General features: G+C 40.1%; 1 protein-coding gene across 11 annotated transcripts in view; it reads left to right on the top strand.

Moving 5' to 3' along the window:
* LOC134648749 (serine/threonine-protein kinase tousled-like 2) overlaps window positions 1–19,944 on the top strand; it is a 56,747-nt gene extending 36,803 nt beyond the window's left edge. For 5 of the 11 annotated variants that reach the window (XM_063503262.1, XM_063503260.1, XM_063503257.1 and 2 more), the window contains 13 exons: window positions 1,422–1,512; window positions 2,260–2,412; window positions 3,858–4,018; window positions 4,743–4,832; window positions 5,078–5,218; window positions 5,722–5,927; window positions 7,054–7,291; window positions 9,507–9,658; window positions 13,122–13,265; window positions 16,618–16,765; window positions 17,399–17,649; window positions 18,330–18,549; window positions 19,400–19,944. In XM_063503262.1, coding sequence (XP_063359332.1) covers window positions 1,422–1,512; window positions 2,260–2,412; window positions 3,858–4,018; window positions 4,743–4,832; window positions 5,078–5,218; window positions 5,722–5,927; window positions 7,054–7,291; window positions 9,507–9,658; window positions 13,122–13,265; window positions 16,618–16,765; window positions 17,399–17,649; window positions 18,330–18,549; window positions 19,400–19,612 — 2,208 coding nt within the window. In that variant the 3' untranslated portion in view covers window positions 19,613–19,944. Of the gene's footprint in view, window positions 1–983; window positions 1,318–1,421; window positions 1,826–2,259; window positions 2,413–3,857; window positions 4,019–4,742; window positions 4,833–5,077; window positions 5,219–5,721; window positions 5,928–7,053; window positions 7,292–9,506; window positions 9,659–13,121; window positions 13,266–16,617; window positions 16,766–17,398; window positions 17,650–18,329; window positions 18,550–19,399 lie in introns of those variants that run through there. The other 6 variants (XM_063503265.1, XM_063503267.1, XM_063503259.1 and 3 more) reach the window with 6 other exon arrangements.
* The last annotated feature ends 4,571 nt before the right edge of the window (window positions 19,945–24,515 follow it).

Genomic DNA, 24,515 nt, shown 5'->3' with positions numbered 1-24,515 from the left:
CTACTAGGGCAGAATTAATTGTACAAAATACAATTTTATTCACACACCGTTAACAAAGGAGTGGACGTAAACTACGAGTAAGTAGATGCCTGCTTTATTTCATGCATTCATATTATGTTCCCAATGTAGGTATTGTAGGTGTCACGAGAATACACTGTAAAATTAACATACGTACCTACCCTACACCTAATTGGACCGCATTGGGTAACCAAAACGCATCGTTTACTGTGGCTGAACACTTAAAATACATACAATGTAAGGTTCTGTTCCAAGATGAATTCCTAGATCCCTATATCTTTCTATAAAACAGTAAACTATAGTAGAAACGTCTGATATTAATATGTCAATGGTGTAAGTATAAAAAGAAAATAATTAGGCTTTGAAAGGACAGCTCTACGAGTACATCGCACCGCAAACTGCTACTAAGCAAGTCATGTCCAAGATTGAATATAAAATATTCAGTGTTGCCTTGCCAGCTCGTTGTAGGTACCTACACAAGTTTATCGCGCGCGATGCTTGATTCATATACCTACCTATATATTCAGTTGTAAGTACACATACCTATGTTTATATGTTCAGCGCGGCCGCGGCACCGCCGACGCGTACCTACGTAACACGTCCAGTAAGCAGTTTGTTGTGGGGCACGAGCGCCGATATCACGTTCTCGTTCGCCGCAGGTCGGTGGCATGCCGCCCGCTACCCGCCTCAGCCACCTCTATGGGAATAATCAGTCAATTTATTTCCGTACCATCTAAAACCAATATAAAGAGTCATTTTAAACTAACTTTCATTCCACCATCTTAAAGAAAAAAAAAAAACAAATATGGTTTGCATACACTTTACCCACTGACCCTTCTCTAATTTGTGCAAAATTCACATTGGTCAACAGCTAGCACCGATCGCAATCGCGGGATTCGCGGGCTGTTGACCTGCCGCCTCGCCGCTTAGTTTTCTACGAGCAAAACGTTGTTTCGCGTCGCGTTAAATAGCTTGCGAAATCCTTAGCGCTCTACGGTTGTGCTTATTGTCGTGATCAATGCTCAGGCAAATATTATTTTTTAGTGGGGTAACAATTCTTTTGGCCTTGTATCCTTGTAAAATGGCGCCTCGCCCGTCGTTATTATTATTACCGAAGCAAACTTCGTGACGGTCCGCACCCCCTCGCCTCACCCCGCGGATGCGTATCCGTCCGTTCCGTTGGATTGTCGCGACTGGAGTTTACGACGACTTGTCAAACTAGTTAGGTTATTCCGATAAATAAAGTGAAAATATGTATAAAAAACCATTAAAATGGGTGTATTTTTTAACATTTAATTAGTGAGTATACATTTTAGTGTGCAGTTAGTCGAAATTTTGTGTACGTGAGTGTAAATGAAGTTAACTGGGCGATTCATATGTAAAGACGCCATCTTTCTTTACAGATGTCAGCTGGGGCACAAATTCAAATGGCACCACAAACCACTGTCAACACGGGGCAGCCACTACACAATCAGGACTCCAATATGAGCACAGGTAAATTGTGATTTAGTGCTTCGTGCAGTGAAAAGTGGTGACGTGACAGTGCCCCCAGTGTTTACGATATGCCGGCCCGTTCATCAGTGTGCAACCTTTAGTCGCGAACTTATGAGGGATGAAATAAATAAATGTGGAAAAGTGCGATCGAAAGAAGGACTGTGACGTCGCATTGCTGTATATAATGCCGGACAGAAAGCGAGAAAGTGTTGTATTTCCTTCCGAGATCCAAGACTGCCGTGTGCCAAAATGCATGACTATAAAAGTGGAGCTATCATTAACCACGTCGGCCTACTGAGCTCCTTGTCAAAAAGTGAGTTCTGCCACCTAACCACTTTCTGTTATCTGTTTATGGAGTTACTTTATGACTAGATGTCCAAAATTGCCATAATAAGAGTAAATAGCACAATGTTTATGTCCAATTAAGAGACAAAAAATATTCACACTAAAACAGGTTTGCACAGTGTTGTGGTAAAGACCAATGATTATAAAATCTGTCATCTCTATTTACTTTGATATCTGTTGAATGTCCCAAAAACTCAAAAAGAACCACAATACTTTTAGTTTCTCTAAAAGGGTCAAAATAATACCAAGGACAATTTGATTCTGAAACCTTCTACCTAAAACAAGTCATACATTTCAGCAATATTTTTTTGTTGTTTGGATACTGTTAACTAAAGTATGTCCCATAATTGTGTTAAAATGTAAATATACCCATAGCTTTAATGTGGATATTCTACTTTTCAGGGTCATCATATAGTGATAAGGAAATTGATGCGCTAACTCCTGAGAAAACGGCAGCTATGCGAGGCTCCGCTGTAGGTCCAGGCATAGCGCTGGTCCCGCCAAGTGGTGCCACACCAACAATAGCTGTACCTGAGAGGAAAAGGAAACGGAAAGGTCTGTACCTAGCACAGATTTATCATGCATGTATAGCAGTTTGCTTCTATTTAGGAAATGTTAGGACATTACCAATATAATTGCATTTCAAATTGGCGCTGCGAAATGTTTTATTTCTGAAAGTACCATCATCTAATATCTTTAAACGAGCAATTCTTGTATATTTATTTATTTATTTATATGTATATATATTTCGGGGATCTCGGGAACGGCTCTAACGATTTCAATGAAATTTGATATATGGGGGTTTTTGGGGGCAAAAAATCGATCTAGCTAGGTTTTATCTCTGGAAAAACGCGCATTTTCGAGTTTTTATATGTTTTCCGAGCAAAGCTCGGTCTCACAGATATTAATATATAACAAACTCAAATAAATTGGTTTGCTTTAATAGCATGACGAATGTAAAGAAAATATATATTGATTGAGTGAGATACGTCAAATCTAAGACCATTTCGTGCTTCCAATTTGACAGGTAACTCTGATTGTCAAAAGTTGACGTTTGACAATTCAGTGACCACAAAATTTTTTTTTTTCAATTATGGCCTGGGGCACGTTTTTAGGGTTCCGTACCCAAAGGGTAACAACGGGACCCTATTACTAAGACTCTGCTGTCCGTCCGTCCGTCCGTCCGTCTCACCAGGCTGTATCTCACGAACTGTGATAGCTAAACAGTTGAAATTTTCACAGATGATGTATTTCTGTTGCCGCTATAACAACAAATACTAAAAACAGAATAAAATAAAGATTTAAGTGGGGCTCCCATACAACGAACGTGATTTTTGACCGAAGTTAAGCAACGTCGGGCGGGGTCAGTACTTGGATGGGTGACCGTTTTTTTGCTTGTTTTGCTCTATTTTTTGTTGATGGTGCGGAACCCTCCGTGCGCGAGTTTGACTCGCACTTGGCCGGTTTTTATTTTCTTAGACGTTTATTTCTTAGAATATAATTCTCTTTAATGTAAAGTGTTTTTGTTCAACCAAAAAGTGGACTAAAATGTCCAACATTTTAGTAAAAACATTCAATCTAATATTTTGCACAGCAATCTTGAATAAAAATCAAATGTATAGATATACACAGACAAACAGGGTCATATTTATATATTACGGTGGCTGCTATAGTTCTTGGTCACTGTATAGAAATTGGCCGCTCTTAACAACAAGGTTTCAATTGGCTTGTTTCTTTCTGATTTGTTACTGTAGAGCCATTTTTATACTACTAATAAATTACTCCTGAAAAGGAGGCCACTTGATAATTATATCTAGTGATGTCATAATCATGAGATGAGTTTTCCTTAGCTACTTTATGTTTAAGTAAATTGTTTAAATACTTCAAATGCTTTTCAAAGATTAGCTCAATTATTTGACCATAAAGTTCCTTTGGGATATGAGATATGAGGTATGATTATTATTGAATGACACTTAAATGATATCTGTAAATAATTTCAGGTGATGAAGGTGTTGGCGGGGGAGGAGGAGTGGGGGCCAAGCAGAGGCACAACTCCTCGGACAAGAGCATTCGGGATCACCTCTCCAAGCACCCCTCCTCCAGTCCTGTGCGGCTCACTGGCGCCAAATCCCCCTCGCCTCAGGGCGGCAACTATCCTATGGTGAGTTCTCTGCTATCATTATCATCTTCCTCGCGTTGTCCCGGCATTTTGCCACGGCTCATGGGAGCCTGGGGTCCGCTTGGCAACTAATCCCAGTAATAGGCGTGGGCACTAGTTTTACGAAAGCGACTGCCATCTGACCTTCCAACCCAGAGGGTAAACTAGGCCCGTATTGGAATTAGTCCGGTTTCCTCACGATGTTTTCCTTCACCGAAAAGCGACTGGTAAATATCAAATGATATTTCGTACATAAGTTCCGAAAAACTCATTGGTACGAGCCGGGGTTCGAACCCGCGACCTCCGGATTGCAAGTCGCACGCTCTTACCGCTAGGCCACCAGCGCTTTTTTTGAATGTGAGTTCTCTGCTATATTGTCTTAGATTATTCATATTTGAAGTTTAATATTCAGGGACATATTAACCTAGTCCCACAAGTAAATTCTTTATGGGTACTAAACAACAGCTAAATTAGATTATGTATAAACAAATGTAAATAAAATAATACTTGTGTCCTTACTGGGATAGAAACCATAAATCAAGGCTTTGGACTTATAGCCCGAAAATATTTTTAGTAAGACGAGAACTCGGCTTGTAAAATAACATTGCTTCATGAAGTACGCGTACATGGGGCAAATTATACTTTAACCCCTATAATATAAGCTTAACTATAATAGCAGGCTCTAGTGATCCTGACTGTTATATCAAAAGTTGTGTCTCTCTGACAGTACCCACCGTCACCTTCTTCATTGCTGCCTTCGGGAGCGGACTTTTTACGTTCCACCTCTCAGCAGCGGCCTCACACATCTGTTAAACAGGTTAATACTAATGCATTACAATCATTATACTTTTCTTGAAATGACTTTACTATACCTATCTGTCAGTGACGCGGCGTCAAACGTATCTTTCGGTAACCCACGTGTTAGGATTTGAAGCTTAAGAAGAATATTAGTGTTTAGACGCCTAAGACGCCTCGCCACTATGTGTACTATCCATTATCTATTTCCTACTTAGTTAGTCATAGATCCTTGAAATCCTTGAATGTGATTCTTATTTGTCTTAGGTTCAAACTGAACTGACATGCCAGAGGATACAAGAGTTAGAAACTCAAGCGTCGTCTGACTTAGAGCTAAGGAATAATAGAATAGAAGAATTAACAAGGAGTAACGAAGAACTGAAGCATCAGGTTCAAGCACAGAGCAAAGTAAGTGTAATTTAAGGCATTTCATTTGTTTTCACCACACCAGCTGGCAAAGGCTCTCTCGTTGTTCAAAAACTGATAAGAAAGCTGCATTTTATTCACATGTGTGGCAAAGTAATCAAATGTAAATTTTGAGTTGTTTCCTTACATTAGCTGGTAGAATTGACTTTTAAATTATGATTTTGAATGATAAATATTTAATAACATTCATTTTGAATTGATTTGGTTTGATCTTGTTTGATATTTTACAGTTAGTATTTTCCTTGCGTTGGTGTGGTGAAAAAAATTGTGTTTTACTTTGTAGCAAAATATGTACGGTATGCTCTTATAGCTATTATGCCAGGGATTCCTCGTAAACAGTTTGTCTCTCTGTATGAAAAATTGTCGATGATTATTGAGGCCCGCTATTTAATTAACCATATTATAATTTTTGTGGGTTGATAGATCTCGGTTAAACAAAATATCTGTTTGAGATTAAGAACTTGTATGGTTAAATTTTGTTACAGGTAATAGAGCAACATAAGTCGCACATTAATAAGTGTATAGATGTTGTGAAGAAACTATTAAATGAGAAAAGTACTATAGAGAAGAAGGAGGCCCGGCAGCGGTGTATGCAGAACCGGCTAAGGCTCGGCCAATTCGTCACGCAGCGCGTCGGCGCCACCTTTCAGGAGAATTGGACTGATGGTTATGCGTTCCAGGAACTAACGAGGTGATTGTTCATTGTCTGTTTGTTGCTCATACTGACATCATTAGATTTTTCCTTTACCATAATTTGTGTTTTAATATTTGAGTCATACATTGAGTTTAAGAAGGTGAAAATTAAATAATATTTGCTATCGTTTAGTTATCAATTCTTGAGTATTGGAGTAAGGTTACCAACTTATTCACTAATCAAATAAGCTACCTCACTCGGACGGAATCTGACGTACAGGCAGAGTCTGACACCGAAATGAATGTCATGTACTAAGAAAAAATCAGTAAGAAATGCATATACTTGGAAAAGTTCGACCTATGCCGCTGTGACCCAGGTGGCCGAATGGCTCGGGCACCTTAGGAGCGTTTCGTCAGTAAAGTACGGGTGCCAGACTTTGACCATAATTTGTGACTTGTATTCATTTAATACTCAAAACAAACCTGATCGAGTGATACCATTAACAAAAACCGGCCAAGTGCGAGTCGGACTCGCGCACGGAGGGTTCCGCACCATCAACAAAAAATAGAGCAAAACATGCAAAAAAACGGTCACCCATCCAAGTAATGACCCCGCCCGACGTTGCTTAACTTCGGTCAAAAATCACGTTTGTTGTATGGGAGCCTCACTTAAATCTTTATTTTATTATGGATTTAGTATTTGTTGTTATAGCCATAGAGAAATATAGTAAGACAAGAGTGCTCACTCCATACATCAGTTCAGACTATTCATTTCAGTGTCTACATCTAGCATCGAGTAGCGGAACTATCAGTACTGCTACTTGACAATAGATGTAGCACCGACCGGAAAGTCTTATCTCAACAGCATAAGACTTTCCGGTCGGTGCTACATCTATTGTCAAGTAGCAGTACTGATAGTTCCGCTACTCGATGCTAGGTGCTAATAGTCTTTTTGGTACTAAAACTGATGTATGGAGTGAGCACTCTATGTATTTTTTTCTCTATGGTTATAGCAGCAACAGAAATACATCATCTGTGAAAATTTCAACTGTCTAGCTATCACGGTTCGTGAGATACAGCCTGGTGACAGACGGACGGACAGTGGAGTCTTAGTAATATGGTCCCATTTACTCTTTGGGTACGGAACTACCATAATAGTAGTCTCACACCCTTTTCTGTGTCAGGCGGCAGGAGGAGATCACGGCGGAGAAGGAGGAGATAGACCGGCAGAAGAAGCTGCTGCTGAAGAAGCGGCCCTCCAACAGCGAGGGCGGCGGCCGCGGCAAGCGCGCCGCCAGCGTGGCGCCCGCCGCCGCGCCGCCCGCGCTGCACAACGGCACCGACGCGCCCACCTTCCTCAAGCCCGACCCGCTGCCCAGCATGACCTGGCAGGAGTACTACGAGGCCGACGAGATACTCAAGGTACACTACGCCATACCACAAAATAGATACAGTACAGAAGTCAATCACATGTATGTACTTCACTTTTCATACCTACACTCGGCGGTCGCTCTAGGGTTGTCAACTATGATTTAAGCACAAAAAACTATCGTGGTAGTGGCACTCGTATCTAGTAGTGGCCGGGGCGGGGTGCATACCTACCTACCTAACTGTTCTGTTTAACGTTAAAACGAACCATCGAAATACAAGCAGATACCTACTTACCTCTCTGAAACCACTGGTAGCTTAAAAAACGACAATTCACCGTTTAATGTTGAATTTAAACAACCGATCACTGAACAGTTATAATAACTTTTTTTTTGTTTCTCCATTATTGCACAAAAAAGTTCACAGACGCGTGTCTCAAGCGGATGGCACTCGCGCTCGCACTCAGTGTTGCCAGAGCGCTTCCAGCTTATGTACAGTCGTACGTCAAAAAAGATACGATTTTGATAAAAAAGGTACGGTTTTTTTATTAGTAAAATTTTCTTACAGAAACAATATTTCTATGTGGGTGGGGGGTATGGTGGGTGGATGAGTATAGTTTTCCTGATTGTTACTGACTGACAAATTGGTTTGACCAACTAAGTGTAGTGTACACGTCATAGTTAACCAATTTTGTTTGCATTGATATAGGTACATGAAAAATAAAATTTGTCAAGCCATTTCCGTTAGTTGAAAAAAGCGGCAAATCTAAAAAAAATGGTGCGAAGGGTTATGATCCACTAGAAAACTTAAATTTCGCGCCATTTTATACTGACTAAGTTGTTTGACCGGCTATAAATGGCTGGCTGAATTTTGACTACCTGAGTTTTGTAATCTGGATAATAATGCCAAATAAAACGAAATACACTCAGATGACTATAGCTGGTCAAGCAAATCTTGTCAGTAAAAAAAGGCGCGCAATTCAAATTTTCTATGAGACGATATCCATTCGCGCCTACATTTTTCAAATTTGCCGCCTTTTTCTACTGACAAGATCTGCTTGACCAAGTATAAGTAACTTTCTACTGGATATGCAAATGTACATAAGTATATAAATTAAAGAGAAATGCATTTGAATAAGATTGGTAAGATAAACAAGTTGGCAGATAAGTAACAATAATTATGTAACTTCCCTTTTTAATAATAAAAGTAGGATTTCGGTACCTGACAGCCCGAGAACAAATTCTTTATCATTTTTTTAACTTCTTTTAGCGTTTTTATTATTCCTCGAGCAACTGCATTAGAAGCAATCACAAAGCAATATGAATAATATTACACATAAATTATTTAATGTAGTTTTATGGATAATTGCCAATAACCTATCAGGGTGCCATGTCATCTTTTTCCATTGTAACATCTATTCTATTGTACCATGGTTTGCAATAAACGATATTACTATTACTATTAGCAAAGCACAGGTAAGAAAGACACAACTGCCGACTGCAACTAAAGAAACGTGTACATGGTACTTTTTTTATGGTGGCTATTGTTGTCAGATTAGATATTTTGCCCTAAACAAACCATCCTGAACCAATATAACGAAAAAAAAAGTTGATAAACAATTGTACATCAAAAGGTACGGTTTTAGTACGATGTACGCTGCGTACAAAAAAGGTACGCAAGGTCAAAAAATAGTACGTAAAACCGTACTAAAAGGTACGATCTGGCAACACTGCTCGCACTGGTCCCAACCGGTCCGAGATATCGTGTCCGTGAGCAGTGTCTATGTGTGCGTTGCTCGAGCGCACTTTGTATGTAGATTGATTTCTGTACTGTATCTATTTTGTGGCCATACCCTACATTCATCCACATCCTATCCTGCCCAGTGTTGCGCCTGCTCGGTGAAAGTGTCTTTCGTGAGCTCTTAGGTGGCTGACGTAGTCTATTTCATGAGGAGGCCTGGACGCTACACAGTGCACACCGTTTTAAATATGCCATGCCTTTGACAAACTCAAATTAATATTCTATTTTCCACCTTCTCCTGCGCCCGTTTGAGCTGTACCTTTGTTCGCTTGCAAATCGCGTGAAATCCATGAACACTTCAAATGTTGACTATTGCTAACTATCCTTGAAGAGGTCAAAATAAGAATAACTACTAGAATTACGTCGAGCAAACGCAAACGAGACTTTGATATTTAAGGGACATCGGAGCATGATCCTAATAATTGCAAAAACATAATTCGCCGTTCACAAGTAACCTGTTTATTTGCAGCTGCGGCAAAGCGCGCTAAAGAAGGAGGACGCGGACCTGCAGCTGGAGATGGAGAAGCTGGAGCGCGAGCGCAACCTGCACATCCGCGAGCTCAAGCGGATACACAACGAGGACCAGAGCCGCTTCTCGCAGCACCCCGTGCTCTCCGAGCGGTCAGTCGACACCTTTTTAGAGTTCCGTAGCCAAATGGCAAAAAACGGAACCCTTATAGATTCGTCATGTCTGTCTGTCTGTCCGTCTGTCTGTCCGTCCGTATGTCACAGCCACTTTTCTCCGAGACTATAAGAACTATACTGTTGAAACTTGGTAAGTAGATGTATTCTGTGAACCGCATTAAGATTTTCACACAAAAGTAGAAAAAAAAAACAATAAATTTTTGGGGTTCCCCATACTTCGAACTGAAACTCAAAAATTTTTTTTTCATCAAACCCATACGTGTGGGGTATCTATGGATAGGTCTTCAAAAATGATATTGAGGTTTCTAATATCATTTTTTTCTAAACTGAATAGTTTGCGCGAGAGACACTTCCAAAGTGGTAAAATGTGTGTCCCCCCCCCCCTGTAACTTCTAAAATAAGAGAATGATAAAACTAAAAAAAATATATGATGTAGATTACCATGTAAACTTCCACCGAAAATTGGTTTGAGCGAGATCTAGTAAGTAGTTTTTTTTTATACGTCATAAATCGCCTAAATACGGAACCCTTCATGGGCGAGTCCGACTCGCACTTGGCCGCTTTTCTTTTTTGGCGTCGTGGGAATCCAGTTTCTCATCGTCCTCGCAGACCCATTATGGAAGGTATGTGGGACTCGCACCTCCTGGCTGGTCTAGTGAAGAGGCGGAGTAGTCAAACCACTAAAACCCCACCGGTGTTTCCGTCGATGCCATTTGTAGTCGTCATGGGGACGCGAACATTTTACTGCAACAACTTTGTGTCAGTTATCATCTATGCTTAGCTAGGTATCTATTTATCCAGTAAATGATCAAGTTCGAGTGGAACGCTGATCCAATTTGATCGTAAATTAAGTGGTGTGTGGACGCCGAGACCACGCAGACTGCCCACCACGTCGGTTTAATATAGATAATTCTACATCTCTACACCTCAGTGTACACATGTGAGTTAACTTATCTAGACCTCAGTATGTATTTAACCCTGGCGCGTTAACTATATTATACTTCGTAAATTAAGTTGCACACAGTCTTAGAAATGTGAGAAAATTAAGCTAGAACTTTTTGTGCCCACATTTGTTATTGAGCATTTTTGTCTTGGAATTAGGAAATGGACACGTTATAGTAACATGATTAAATAATGTAACTGCCTAACTTACAATATTGGCATTTGATAAAACGTGACTTCGCTGCTCTTACGTGCTATGCGGGCTGCCCCAGTAAATATTTCTGAATACCAAAACAAATCTAAAATAAAGTCATAAAGCATGCCAACATTAGGTATCTACTTTTCATTTTAGCTATATAAACACTGTAACAAATATCTTATATAAAAGTACTTGAGCTAGACATGATCCTTGAAGATTATTAATTAAAGAAACAAATGCAATGTAGATAATTGAGCATGTAAAGTTGATGCTTCATAGTTATTAATTAATCGTCTTGTTTACAATCGGCCGTGTGCTGTACGTTAATGGAAATAAAGTCGCGAAACGTTCCGCAACTGGATCTAATATTCACCGCGTAGATAACAGTATCCTTGAACACCGATATGCGGTGTTTTGATAAGGAGAGCGTTGCACTGAACATTAGGAACATCTATTTTACTGATGTTTATTTCACGTACTGCAGTTATTAATGCAATTTTAAATTTAATAACTTCTGCCCCCAACTTCGACAGTGTAAAATGATGATTTCAAAAATTTCCTACATCTTTATTCAAGATTCAAACTATCTCCATCCATACCAAATTTCATCTCAATTGGTTCAGACAGCTACTTTCACATCTATAATATTAGTAGGGATGGTGTTACCTCCTTATTTCACTAAACTTGTAACAGACTATCGGGTAGTTTTGCAAATTTTAGTTTTTCCTCACTTGTCCACAAACGCTGTAAAGGGTTCGAAACGTCGGGATGTAGTATACATTCAATATACTCGATATAATCCGTTTTAATAATTTCAAACAGACTACGTCAAAGAAAAGCCAAAAGGAAGGGTTTATCATTTCATTAGTCGTATTTATGTAACTAAAGTTCGCAAATTACAAGTATAACCCGAATCGATAGCCGACGCCGTACTCGTGGTCCATGTTTACACGTCTATAAATAAACAAAGGCGAAAGTTGCAAGGACATGAGTGTATTTGGAAGCTGGCTGGGGTTTGGCTGACGTATTTGCAAACACGAGGCTGCCCTTTCTCTTATGTCCCCCTTTTCTGGTCGACGTCGTTCTAATGCTTGTTACATATCATAACTTCATAAGGAATGACATTATTTTTGATTTATTGAAAGATATCCTAAATATATCCCACGTAATGTAGATGACTACGATTTAATAATTAGGATCGAAGCCAGAAGTTTTAGTGTAAAAGCGCTTTATTATTTGCTTGTTACTTGTGTAGGCAATTGATATTTGATAATGATAAGAGATCATAATAGTCGTAGATTTCAATAGTATGAACCTACTTTTAATTTGGATCACGTTGCCTCCATTGGTGGAACAGTTGAAGTTAGGAACTTAATTCTCAATGCAATTGCAATTCACTTTTACCCCTTCCTAAATAGTAATTATGTATTTATGTAGTCTACTTATTTCGGTACTTAGTCTCGTATAGTTGCCATCAGATATATCCGAGCGGCTATTGTCAAAGCGTTAGCGTCCGTGTTCAAATATTTTTGAGCACCCAGGCCGCTCCGATATATCTGATGGCGACTGTACAATCATCCATTTAAAATGAGTATGTAATATATGTCAAATCCTGGCTCGTACCAATGAGTTTTTCGGAACTTATGTACGAAATATCATTTGATATTTACCGCTAGCTTTTCGGTGAAGGAAAACATCGTGAGGAAACCTGCATACATCTGCGAAGAAATTCAAAGGTGTATGTGAAGTCCCCAATCCGCATTGGGCTAGCGTGGGGACTATAGCCCAAGCCCTCTCGCGCATGAGAGGAGGCCTGTGCCCAGCAGTGGGACGTTATACAGTGTGTAAGTCAAATACGGGCAATAAATTAAACCAGATATAGAATTTACCCGTCTTATCATTAATTAAGATGTTTTTTTAAGTTACACTTAATTATGACCCCGTGATTAATTTTTTCCACATGTACCGAGCAGCAATGTACTGTAAACATTAAGAAACAAGATGATAATGACATTACGATATACGAGCTTTTCATAGTAACTGCCAACAAGCGTTGACAGTTACTTTAAAAAGCTCGTGTCCCGTAACGTGTGTGGTGTATTACATTGCGGGCCGAATTATTTTGTATGGTTATAATTTTCAATGCATTTCTAAGTAAAATCTATCTCAATATACTTTTTAGGTCCTATGCTAACCACCGTTTAAATATTCGCCCGTATTGGATTTACACACTGTATAGGCTCACATTATTATTATTATTTATGTAATATATGTACAATGAGTTATTCCTGTTCCCAGGTACCTGCTGCTAATGTTGCTGGGCAAGGGCGGGTTCAGCGAGGTGCACAAGGCGTTCGACCTGCGCGAGCAGCGCTACACGGCCTGCAAGGTGCACCAGCTCAACAAGGACTGGAAGGAGGACAAGAAAGCCAACTATATTAAGTGAGTCCGTATGAACGACACGCCATATGTCTTATCGGTGTCATTACTGAGCAGACCTCGCAATATGTGTAGTTCAGGTTTATGGTGACGTTATTTTTTTAAACTAAGTTTGAAGAATGCACTGCATGCTTTTAAGTTTTTGAAGTTTGTTACAAGGTTTTTTTTTAAAGAGTTAAGGAACGCTTCCCACGTATCCCCGACCTCCAGCAACACACCGACGGCAAGACATTAAAGATTATCTTCAGCGTCGATAGAAGGAATGCAGACGCACCTAATGGGATAAACAAACGCACCCTTTGATACAAGTACAGGCGTATGTAATGCATCACCTATTTTATGGCGGTTGTCAATTAATGCCGCTCCCACGGGATCGACTCTTCATTATCTTAATGGCAGCGACAGCATAAACGCTCCAGAAACTTCTCATGGCCTACGTGACTCCAGACAACGCATCCCCACGGTTTCGGGATGAATATAAGCGGCCATCCCGACCAGCGGAAGACAGTTCTCATCGAGTTCTCATCGAGTCCTCATCTAGTTCGCATCCAGCGACCAGGCTACACGTGAGCTCCGAATCGCTCGGTGTACCGGTACACCCTCGCGCTTCTAAACTATATTGAATTAAACTCGTAATTGTAAAATCAAATAAAGTAAATACCTCCTCATCGGTGTTTTATAAGAAGACCTCCGTTCTCTCAAGACACTTAACTGGTGACAGCGACGGGCGAGTCTCCCAGCGAGCAGCGGCTACACATCGTCGGCGCGAACTGGAAGGTTTCAACCTGAAGAGATTCGACCACTGCCTTATGAAGACCACAGTACTCATCGCACTGGCGGCTACCCTGTTCCTCCAAGTCCAGGGTAGTCAACCCTACCAAATCAAGAAGTTAGAAAATCCCAATGGCATATACCTCGAAAAAATAGGACCAATTGCAGAAATAGAAGGCTACAGATATCTAACCAAAAGATGTAATCTAACCGAAATCCTTAACATCCTTAACAAATTAATGTCTAATAGAGTTCAAACTGATAATTACCACATTAACAGTCTTTATACCCATTTATTAGGAAGATTAAAAGGATTAATGAACCAAAACGTTGGTCGATCCAAACGCGGCCTTATTGATGGTCTTGGAACAATTGTTAAATTTATAGCTGGAAACCCTGATGCGAATGATTTAAAAGAAATTAATAACAATATTCAAACCCTTACAAATAACCAAGAAACATTACTTAACAACTTAAACGAAACTATTAACAAAGTTGACTTAAGGCTTAAAAGCATTACAAAACGTTTAAACACTATGTACGAAGTAAGTTTTACTAATAAGGCAAATATTGATATTTTAACTACTTTTATATTAATGGAAGATATAATTAATATCTTAGAGTTAGGCATAACATTAGCTAAGCCAGGAATACCTTGTAAAGACATTTTTGAGGAGGCAAACAATGTAGAAGTCGATCGTATTATGGTTTACACTGTTAGTAATGTCATACACTTTGTTGCAAAAATAGCGGAAATTAAAGCTAAAAGTGGTAATGCATACAACCTCATCCCTTTCCCGACTCATGATGGTCTAATCCTCGAAATCCAAAAACCTTCAATCCTCATTAAAAACTCATGGTACGCCTACCCAAGTGCTGAACAATGCAAAGCTAAGAAAACCATGATGGTCTGCAAACACGTTTGGTGGAAGGACTCCAATAAAACACCTGACTGCATCCATCAAGCTCTGCTTCTCAAAAACAACCACACGTGCCTTACGACGAAACTAGAAGAAGAGGAAGCTATCACAACAATAAACGACGGCAATTTCCTGTTATACTCAAGAGGACCACAACGAGTAACCATCAATTGCAATGAAACGTTTTACGAAGTCATCCAAGGGCCATATAAACTACACCTTAATCCCGGCTGTGAACTACAGATGGCGAACCTATATACTAAAGTGATCTCGAAAACCAACAATCTATTCAAAGAAGAAGTCCAGCAGATACAGATGCACTTAGAACAAAAAACAGATAAGATCCAATATACGGATGAAGATTTACAAATACACCTGAAGCCATTAGAATCAACAATCAAATCAAACATACATCAACATATTTGGATACCCAGCGTGTGGAGCATAAGCATATTTATGTGCCTCATCGGGTGCGCCATATACCTCAAGTGCACCCAACGCCGCAGCAGCATCGAGAACACGGGCGTAACAAGTTACACCCTTAGTTCTCTCTTAAGGGGGGAGGAGTTAAGGAACGCTTCCCACGTATCCCCGACCTCCAGCAACACACCGACGGCAAGACATTAAAGATTATCTTCAGCGTCGATAGAAGGAATGCAGACGCACCTAATGGGATAAACAAACGCACCCTTTGATACAAGTACAGGCGTATGTAATGCATCACCTATTTTATGGCGGTTGTCAATTAATGCCGCTCCCACGGGATCGACTCTTCATTATCTTAATGGCAGCGACAGCATAAACGCTCCAGAAACTTCTCATGGCCTACGTGACTCCAGACAACGCATCCCCACGGTTTCGGGATGAATATAAGCGGCCATCCCGACCAGCGGAAGACAGTTCTCATCGAGTTCTCATCGAGTCCTCATCTAGTTCGCATCCAGCGACCAGGCTACACGTGAGCTCCGAATCGCTCGGTGTACCGGTACACCCTCGCGCTTCTAAACTATATTGAATTAAACTCGTAATTGTAAAATCAAATAAAGTAAATACCTCCTCATCGGTGTTTTATAAGAAGACCTCCGTTCTCTCAAGACACTTAACTAAAGTAAGATTGACTATGTACGTATATTATGCGCTTGTGTGTATTGTTTTGTCTGAAAAAAAAATCTTGCTTTTCTGAAGAGAACGATATAGTTTTTAGTCCTTGCCATAATTGAAGAGCTATTAGATTTTTTTAAAGCTGCGTAACTGCGTAGCGATTATTAGCGTAACTGCCTTCCATCCTAAAATCCCTTGGACACACAGCTGTAAAAGTGAATACTTGCTTTATGATTGGAATTTATTCATAAAATTGGTATTCACTTCTGCTGCTCGCTGTACCTGAAAGCGACCCTAATAAAGAACAAATTGGAATAGATATTATTTTATTATAATTACGCGGAGATTTAGGGCTGTTTTAGACGGCGCGCGAACTTGTATACGATTTTAGTTACATTGCGGACCTTTGAGGTTACATCAATTCAGCCGACCGATCAAATGACGCAATCGCATGCGAGTTCTCGCACCGTCTAAATGAGCCCTTATTGTTATTGCCTGTTTTGACGTGTTTCTTAGCAGTTTCCCATAGAAACTTGAATCATAATATACGTGCATTGTTGCAGACACGCGCTGCGGGAGTACAACATCCACAAGGCGCTGGACCACCCGCGGATCGTGAAGTTGTACGACGTGTTCGAGATCGACGGCAACTCCTTCTGCACCGTGCTCGAGTACTGCAACGGACATGATCTCGACTTCTATCTCAAACAGGTAAAAGGCGGCTTTTGTCACCGGTTTTAGTTATAAGTGAGGCAACATGTGCGTAATGTGCGATCGCATAAAAAACAACTTGATTTCTTAGAAAAGGAGACATAATGTTTCTACATACCGTGATTGCCTGTCAGTGGATAGATAACCTCCGGTGTAATGGAACCTGTTGCTTCTTTGTAGTGGTATTTTTTTTTCGTTGTACGCATCGTCGTAAAAAGTGGAGATGAGATGACTTGCAATAATAGGACCAACAGAAAGCAAAAGAAAGGTCATAGCCGCGTGCACTAACAAATAATACCACAACATAGTCAGTTAGATGTGTATTCCTAAATGTCCACATAGGCTATGAGTCTTTTATAATTGCGGTTTTTAATAACGATACGACTTAATTCACAACTAGCGACCCGCCCCGGCTTCGCACGGGTTATCAAACTATACATAAACCTTCCTCTTCAATCACTCTATCTATTTAACCGCATCAAAAATATCAAAATCCGTTACGTAGTTTTAAAGATCTAAGCATACATAGGGACAGACAGACACCGGGAAGCTACTTTGTTTAAATATGTATGATAAGACCGCAATATTGATTAAAACAGTAAACAACTTTCTAATTAAAAATCCTTGGTCCAGCACAAGACGATCCCGGAGCGAGAGGCGCGCTCGATCGTGATGCAGGTGGTTTCGGCGCTGAAGTATCTGAACGAGATCAAGCCGCCCGTGATCCACTACGACCTGAAGCCGGGCAACATCCTGCTCACAGAGGGCAACGTGTGCGGCGAGATCAAGATCACGGACTTCGGCCTCTCCAAGGTCATGGACGAGGAGAACTACAACCCCGACCACGGGATGGACCTCACGAGCCAGGGCGCCGGCACTTACTGGTCAGTATCATAGAGAAATATAGTAAGACAAGAGTGCTCACTCCATACATCAGCTCAGACTATTAATTTCAGTGTCTACATCTAGCATCGAGTAGCGGAACTATCAGTACTGCTACTTGACAATAGATGTAGCACCGACCGGAAAGTCTTATCTCAACAGCATAAGACTTTCCGGTCGGTGCTACATCTATTGTCAAGTAGCAGTACTGATTGTTCCGCTACTCGATGCTAGGTGCTAATAGTCTTTTTGGTACTAAAACTGATGTATGGAGTGAGCACTCTGTGGTACGCTTACAATTTTGGGAACCATTTCTCAAAAAATATCGTATTCTGAAAACTGTTCCGCTGAAGGATTTTTTGTAAGATATATTTTCTACAAAGTTTAAAAAAAATTACAATCACTTATCTTAATCACAATATTGTCAAATTGCACCTTAAATATGTGTGTAGTGGTCAAATTCGTGGGTTCAAACTTTGGTTGTGCTGAATAAGAGCAGCGTAAATCGTTCTCTAAAAAATCCAGAAAGATGAATAATAATTCGCCAATGATACTTAGCATATCATGCACAGTATGCACAGACAGGTTCGGATTCTTACACAGTCAAAGTCAAAAGGAGGATAATAAAGAAATCAAGAGTAATCGATTTCACTGATGTGAGTTTATTTCTTTTTACTCTTAGGTATTTACCACCCGAGTGCTTCGTCGTCGGCAAAAACCCACCAAAGATCAGCAGCAAAGTGGACGTGTGGAGCGTGGGCGTGATCTTCTACCAGTGCCTGTACGGCAAGAAGCCGTTCGGCCACAACCAGAGCCAGGCCACCATCCTGGAGGAGAACACCATCCTCAAGGCCACCGAGGTGCAGTTCGCCAACAAACCCACTGTCAGCAACGAGGCTAAGGTGAGCATCCTTATTCATTTGTACATTGTATGGTGGGAGCGGGATATATAATCTACACGGTACTACAAATATTGATGGGGTCAAAAAACAATAGCGTGTTTTAAAAGCTATAATTTGACCAGATTGTCTCTGTAGGTAGTCTGTAGCTTATGTTTACCACTTGGTGCAAATTTTGGTTTTAAATTTTTTTGAACATTGGTATTAAAGTTAGCTTCTCTCATATGACTTGGAACATTATAGTACACTAACTACGAGCACAACTAATCATAGCTTCAACCTCGTGACCTGTTATAATAGTTCCATTTGATAAATATTAAACGTTTTGTCCTCGTCTTATAGGCGATGGAAAACATAACTTGCATACCATCTGTGAAGAAATTCTAATATGCGTGAACTCCCCTTGTTAAATTTATTAAATTCTTACTTTGGATTTGATATTAACCAAATTCTGTGAAGGAAAACACTGAACATTCCCAACAAATCCCTGGTCTAGTTCCCCCTGGGTTGGTAGGTCAGATGGTAATCGCTGTTTTAAAAACTTGCGCTCGTGCCAGTTCTCGGGTTTATTTTGCCAACGCGGACCCGAGATTCCTTTAACCTTTTCGACGCCGTGTCTAACATAAAAGCTGTTACGCTGACGCCACGTCACCGAAGTGTCAAACTGAAATTGGACTTTATGCATATGCACGTAGGTCTATGTTGCTCTGTGGTCTGTGACCACTTAATAGGTCTTTGGCGTTGAACCTACGGTGCGGATATATCGGTCATTGGCGTCCAAAAGGTTAAGATGCAACCAGGAGAACGCGTTTCAGAAGTAATGAGAGGTTGACCGTGTGTTCTCGTTCGGCAGAGTTTTATCCGCGCGTGCCTGGCGTACCGCAAGGAGGAGCGCATCGACGTGTTCGGGCTGGCGCGGCACGAGTACCTGCAGCCGCCCGTGCCCAAGCCGCGCGGCGCCGGCGCGGCGGGCGGCGGCGCGGGCGCGGGCGCGGGCGCCGCGCTGGCGGCCGCGCCGGCCTCCTTCAGCGCCGCCAACATGTTCGCGGCCGGCTCCTCCTCCTAGCCGCGCCGCCGCCGCCGTCGCCACCCGGCGGCGCAGTGACCGTGCCACCACCGCGAGTGCGTGCGAGTGTCGCCCGAGGACTTTTGATAGACTGTACTTTTTAGTTTTGAACTTTGTCAGTTAATATTCAGAGTTGTAAAATGACTAAATATCATTTACGGATTAAATTGTTTAAGAATTATGCTTACTGTTGACTGTATTTATTGAGCGGGTGATAAAATGTGATTCTCCATTTATGAATGGGTTTGTCCTTTTATCACTAGAGAAGAAGAAACCTTGGGACTATCCCTTGCATATTATATAAGTTATCCCTATTAAAAAAGTTAAAAATATTCGCGAGGCTTTTATTTACCTTCCGAGTTGATGTTGAATTCGGAGCTCGTAATGCAAACTGAACATCGTATGCAAAATACAAACGGCGTCTTAACGCCTCCCACACGCGTTGCATCTAGAATATCTTAGCATACACTGGAAGGACATGAAAACGAGAGGGTGCTAGAAATCGTGAGAGTCAGAATGGCGGGTGTATGTAAATAAAATTAAACAAAAAGCATACCATATTTTAGTACCTAATTTGTACTATTTGGTACCTCATATAAAAAAATTAGTACCTCACGGTATTTAAAGTTATCAGCAAAAAACGTTACACCCGCCAACCTGACAGTCAGAATGGCGGGTGTATTTTATTACGCTATGATCCCGCGATTATTGATAAATTCTATAAAAGCCAAATTTTAGTACCTTTTTAGTACTTTCATATTCAATTATAAATTGAGCCATTTTATTTGTGGTTTCCGAGTTATACTCATTTTACACTTTGCATTGCTATTAAAAAAATTCAGGCGCTTTAATTTTTCACCGTATCGATATCGTTTTTAAGAAAAAACGCTACGCTACAACTATTTTTATTACGCCAGGATTTAGTACCTTTCATGATTAATCTGTTACCCTTTCACGGTTAATCTGTTAGGTTCAATTAACTATGAAAATTACGTCTTACAAATGGCCAGGCGCCATGTCAAAGGATTCTTCCTAAGAAATTCCGCTCTTCATTGTGGCCTCATCTGTAGTGCGAACGATTTTAGTTTAGCTGACCGATTTTAGTCAACTAAAATACTCGCCACTCGACTAATATAGTCCGAACTAGGCTATAGTGTTTTTTTTTTCAAAAAACTGTTTAAGGCATAGTATGTAGGTACATGTACAGGCATAGGCTATCAGACTTTGGAACGTTCTCCCACTCTCTATCAGGTAAGCGCAGACCAAATTCACATTCAAGCGTACCTATGCTGCGCAAGCATTTCCTTGACAAACTTTCTTCTTCGTCAACTTAATGATTCACACTAGCTAGGTATACAGGTGGGCCAAAAAATAAGTGCATTTCCGTTGCCAGGGAGGTATATTAAGTATAGATATTAGATTAATAACCTATCGGTGTTTGACTGTTTTATATCGACTACTTTTTCAAATGTCGTTATTTTATCTAAATAAAAACGTGCAAGCCGTGTTTGTGCAAGATTTTCGTAATGTACCATTATAAATTTCATTACTGAACCCTATTAGTGCCTTTTGTGTCTTTAATTTTCCTTTAGAGCGGATGGAAATAAGTAAATCTAAATAACGAAACTTAAAACCGAAATCAGGATCAAAATGGATGGAAATATATTTCTTATGCTCTGATAGAATGTTGTTCTAAAAGGTGTTGATGATACGTTTCTGCACTACGTATTAATAAAACACGTATTTTACTTTCCTCGTATTCGAAATGAAAAGTAGAGTGTTTAACTCGAGTGAAAGGCATCATATCAGCCTCGGACTATTGGCGCTCTCACTGCGTTCGAGCACCAAACTACCTCGGCAGAAATGAGTGCCTTTCATCCCTTGGTTAACAATCTACTAGTAACACACCTTTGTTTTTATCATGAAATGGTGTTAAAAAAATACCGCTAAACATGTGCATCCTTAAAAAAGTTCAACAATAATTATTATTTTAAGTCGAGTGTGAAAATTATAATTTCTTGTAAAGATTAATAGAGTCTGTGCGGAAAGAGAAGAGTCGTGAAATGTATGGGCTGCCTTGAAAATAAAAATGAAAAAAATATTTATACTCGTATAAATATGCCTTACATTCCACGACTCTTCTGCACAGACTCTATCGACTGGTCATATGATCAATATGATTATCATAATCCTGACTTACCATAATCATAATTGCATATAAAAGTGCCAAAACGCCGAGCATGACGTGCATGCCTATTTCTGTAAATTTAATTAATGTATAATACTTAGTGAACAAAAGCCACTAATAATTACAGCATTCGTTTATTTAATTTGATTTCAAATTGTTTAAGTATTTTCCTCGCGTTGGTGTGGAAAGAAATTGTGTTTCATTTGGTAGCAAAGTTTTTTTAAGCCTCATGCGTTGTAGTTGAAACCCTCGCAACTTTCAAGATTCCTGTACTTTAGAACCACGCGCTACGCTCATGGTTCTATTTTTGAAACTTTCACTTACTCGTGTATCAATATTAGCACGAGGATATTAAACAACAACTTTGCCCCTTGTAAAACAATTGCACATTAATGTGCCCAATAATAGGGCAGACATTAACGAAATAGAAATTGCTCAGGACGGATAGTTAGTGTATTATTATAAATATTATTATTTTTGTATCTCCTTGGATATCACGGGCCTATAATCCCGGTTTTTTGATAGGCTTGCGTGGGGACACAGATCCAACACGTAGAGGCCCCTTGGAGAGCTTTTATGTCATATAGAACGCCTGCTGGAACCCGTTCACAGGTGCAACAATAGACAGAGGCATTGGGACTATTGTAGAAAAAGAGAACAGTATACCGATCTATGGATTGAAGTTTGGGTGGACTATGAGACTGGGTTATTACAAAGACGTACGGACACCTGCCATAACAATGTGTTCACAAGTTATCGAGGCAGGTGGGGACTTGCCGCGCACTAGATGGGCCTATTATTTTTATTATTATAAGCCTATACAATTACAGTGTCCCACTGCTGGGCAAAGGCCTCCCCCCTCGATCTCCACTCTTCTTATTTGATTAATCACCATGTACCTACTTAAGAGTAGGTATTATGTACACAATTACATGCACAACGAAGAGCGGAATTTCTTCTTAGGAAGAATCCTTTGACATGGCGCCTGGCCATTTGTAAGACGTAATTTTCATAGTTAATTGAACCTAACAGATTACCCGTGAAAGGGTAACAGATTAATCATGAAAGGTACTAAATCCTGGCGTAATAAAAATAGTTGTAGCGTAGCGTTTTTTCTTAAAAACGATATCAATACGGTGAAAAATTAAAGCGCCTGAATTTTTTTAATAGCAATGCAAAATGTAAAATGAGTATAACTCGGAAACCACAAATAAAATGGCTCAATTTATAATTGAATATGAAAGTACTAAAAAGGTACTAAAATTTGGCTTTTATAGAATTTATCAATAATCGCGGGATCATAGCGTAATAAAATACACCCGCCATTCTGACTGTCAGGTTGGCGGGTGTAACGTTTTTTGCTGATAACTTTAAATACCGTGAGGTACTAATTTTTTTATATGAGGTACCAAATAGTACAAATTAGGTACTAAAATATGGTATGCTTTTTGTTTATTTTTGTTTACATACACCCGCCATCCTGACTCTCACTAGAAATCGCTCAGCATGTGCATCCTTTACGTTTTCCGCTGCGCGTTTTGTTTGACGCCAAGAGAAGCGTTGGTAGAACTACGCTACGGCATAAGGACTGCGCCAAGCGAAACATGCGCGCATTCAACATTCCGGTTCACACATAGAACTTGCCAAGGACAGGGACAAATGGTGCAAATTGGTATTAAGACAAGTCAACGAGCCAGGTGATATCTGTTCGCCATGGACACACAACTGCCAGGCTTTCGGTCATGTTTACCGCTCCAGCATGGGTTAAACGGCCACGAATCTTCATCAATTAAATATTTAAATGTTCAAGAGTTGTAGCCAGTGCCATAGAGTATGCCAGTGCTTTTTTCGTTCGCTGCCTGACGCCTGAAGACCGTAACGACATCTGTCTGATTTAAACTAGTAGTTCGCCCCGAACTGAGAACTCGCGGTTAACCAAAAATTATATAGCGATTGACTTTGTTGCACCTACTTAGGTACTCGTATAGTGCGACATAAAATAATAGAAAATAAATGAGGGCGCCACTTTCTACGTACCTGTCACATTTTTGACGTAAAATGCTTACACATGACAACAATTTAGTATGGACATTTTTGAGTTCCATTTTATTTAATTTCTACTATTTTATGTCGCTCTATAGGCGGCAATGGATCAAAGATCGCGTGGATTTATTGCAAGGTCTGTGGAGCCTTTAACTGATTGATTTAAGCAAAGATTAATATGTATATATAGTTGGCCAAGCATATCTTGTCAGTAGAAAAAATGTAGGCGCGAAGGGATATGGGCTCATAGAAAATTTGAGTTTCGCGCCTTTTTCTACTGACAAGATTTGCTTTTTTGCATCAATTTTGAAGCGCCATTTACAAGTTTAGCGTTAAGTAATATAGATGGCGCTATTTTTTCGAATAAAGGGCTTCGTATACGGCTGTCCCTCCCCTGGATTTAAGTCACCACCATAGAGATTAAAATCAATGAAAAAAGAATCATATGGAAGCGACATACCTACAAAAAAAGTGTGGCCGACGCCATATTGCCGAGAACTGAACATGGCGGTCTGTAGTGCTGCGAAGACAAGTTGATATTTGACAAGGATATCGATAAACTAAGTTGTCATCATTTTAAACACATAAACCTATTAGATCCACTTAAAGAGAAGAAAAACATAGTGTACAAAAGGCGGAGTTTATACGTCTTATGACATTCTCTACCAGTCC

Source organism: Cydia amplana, chromosome 6 (genome assembly GCF_948474715.1).
Source record: "Cydia amplana chromosome 6, ilCydAmpl1.1, whole genome shotgun sequence".
NCBI classification, from domain to species: domain Eukaryota; kingdom Metazoa; phylum Arthropoda; class Insecta; order Lepidoptera; family Tortricidae; genus Cydia; species Cydia amplana.
Note: the sequence above shows the minus strand (reverse complement) of the source record. Positions and strands in the feature narration are given on the sequence as shown.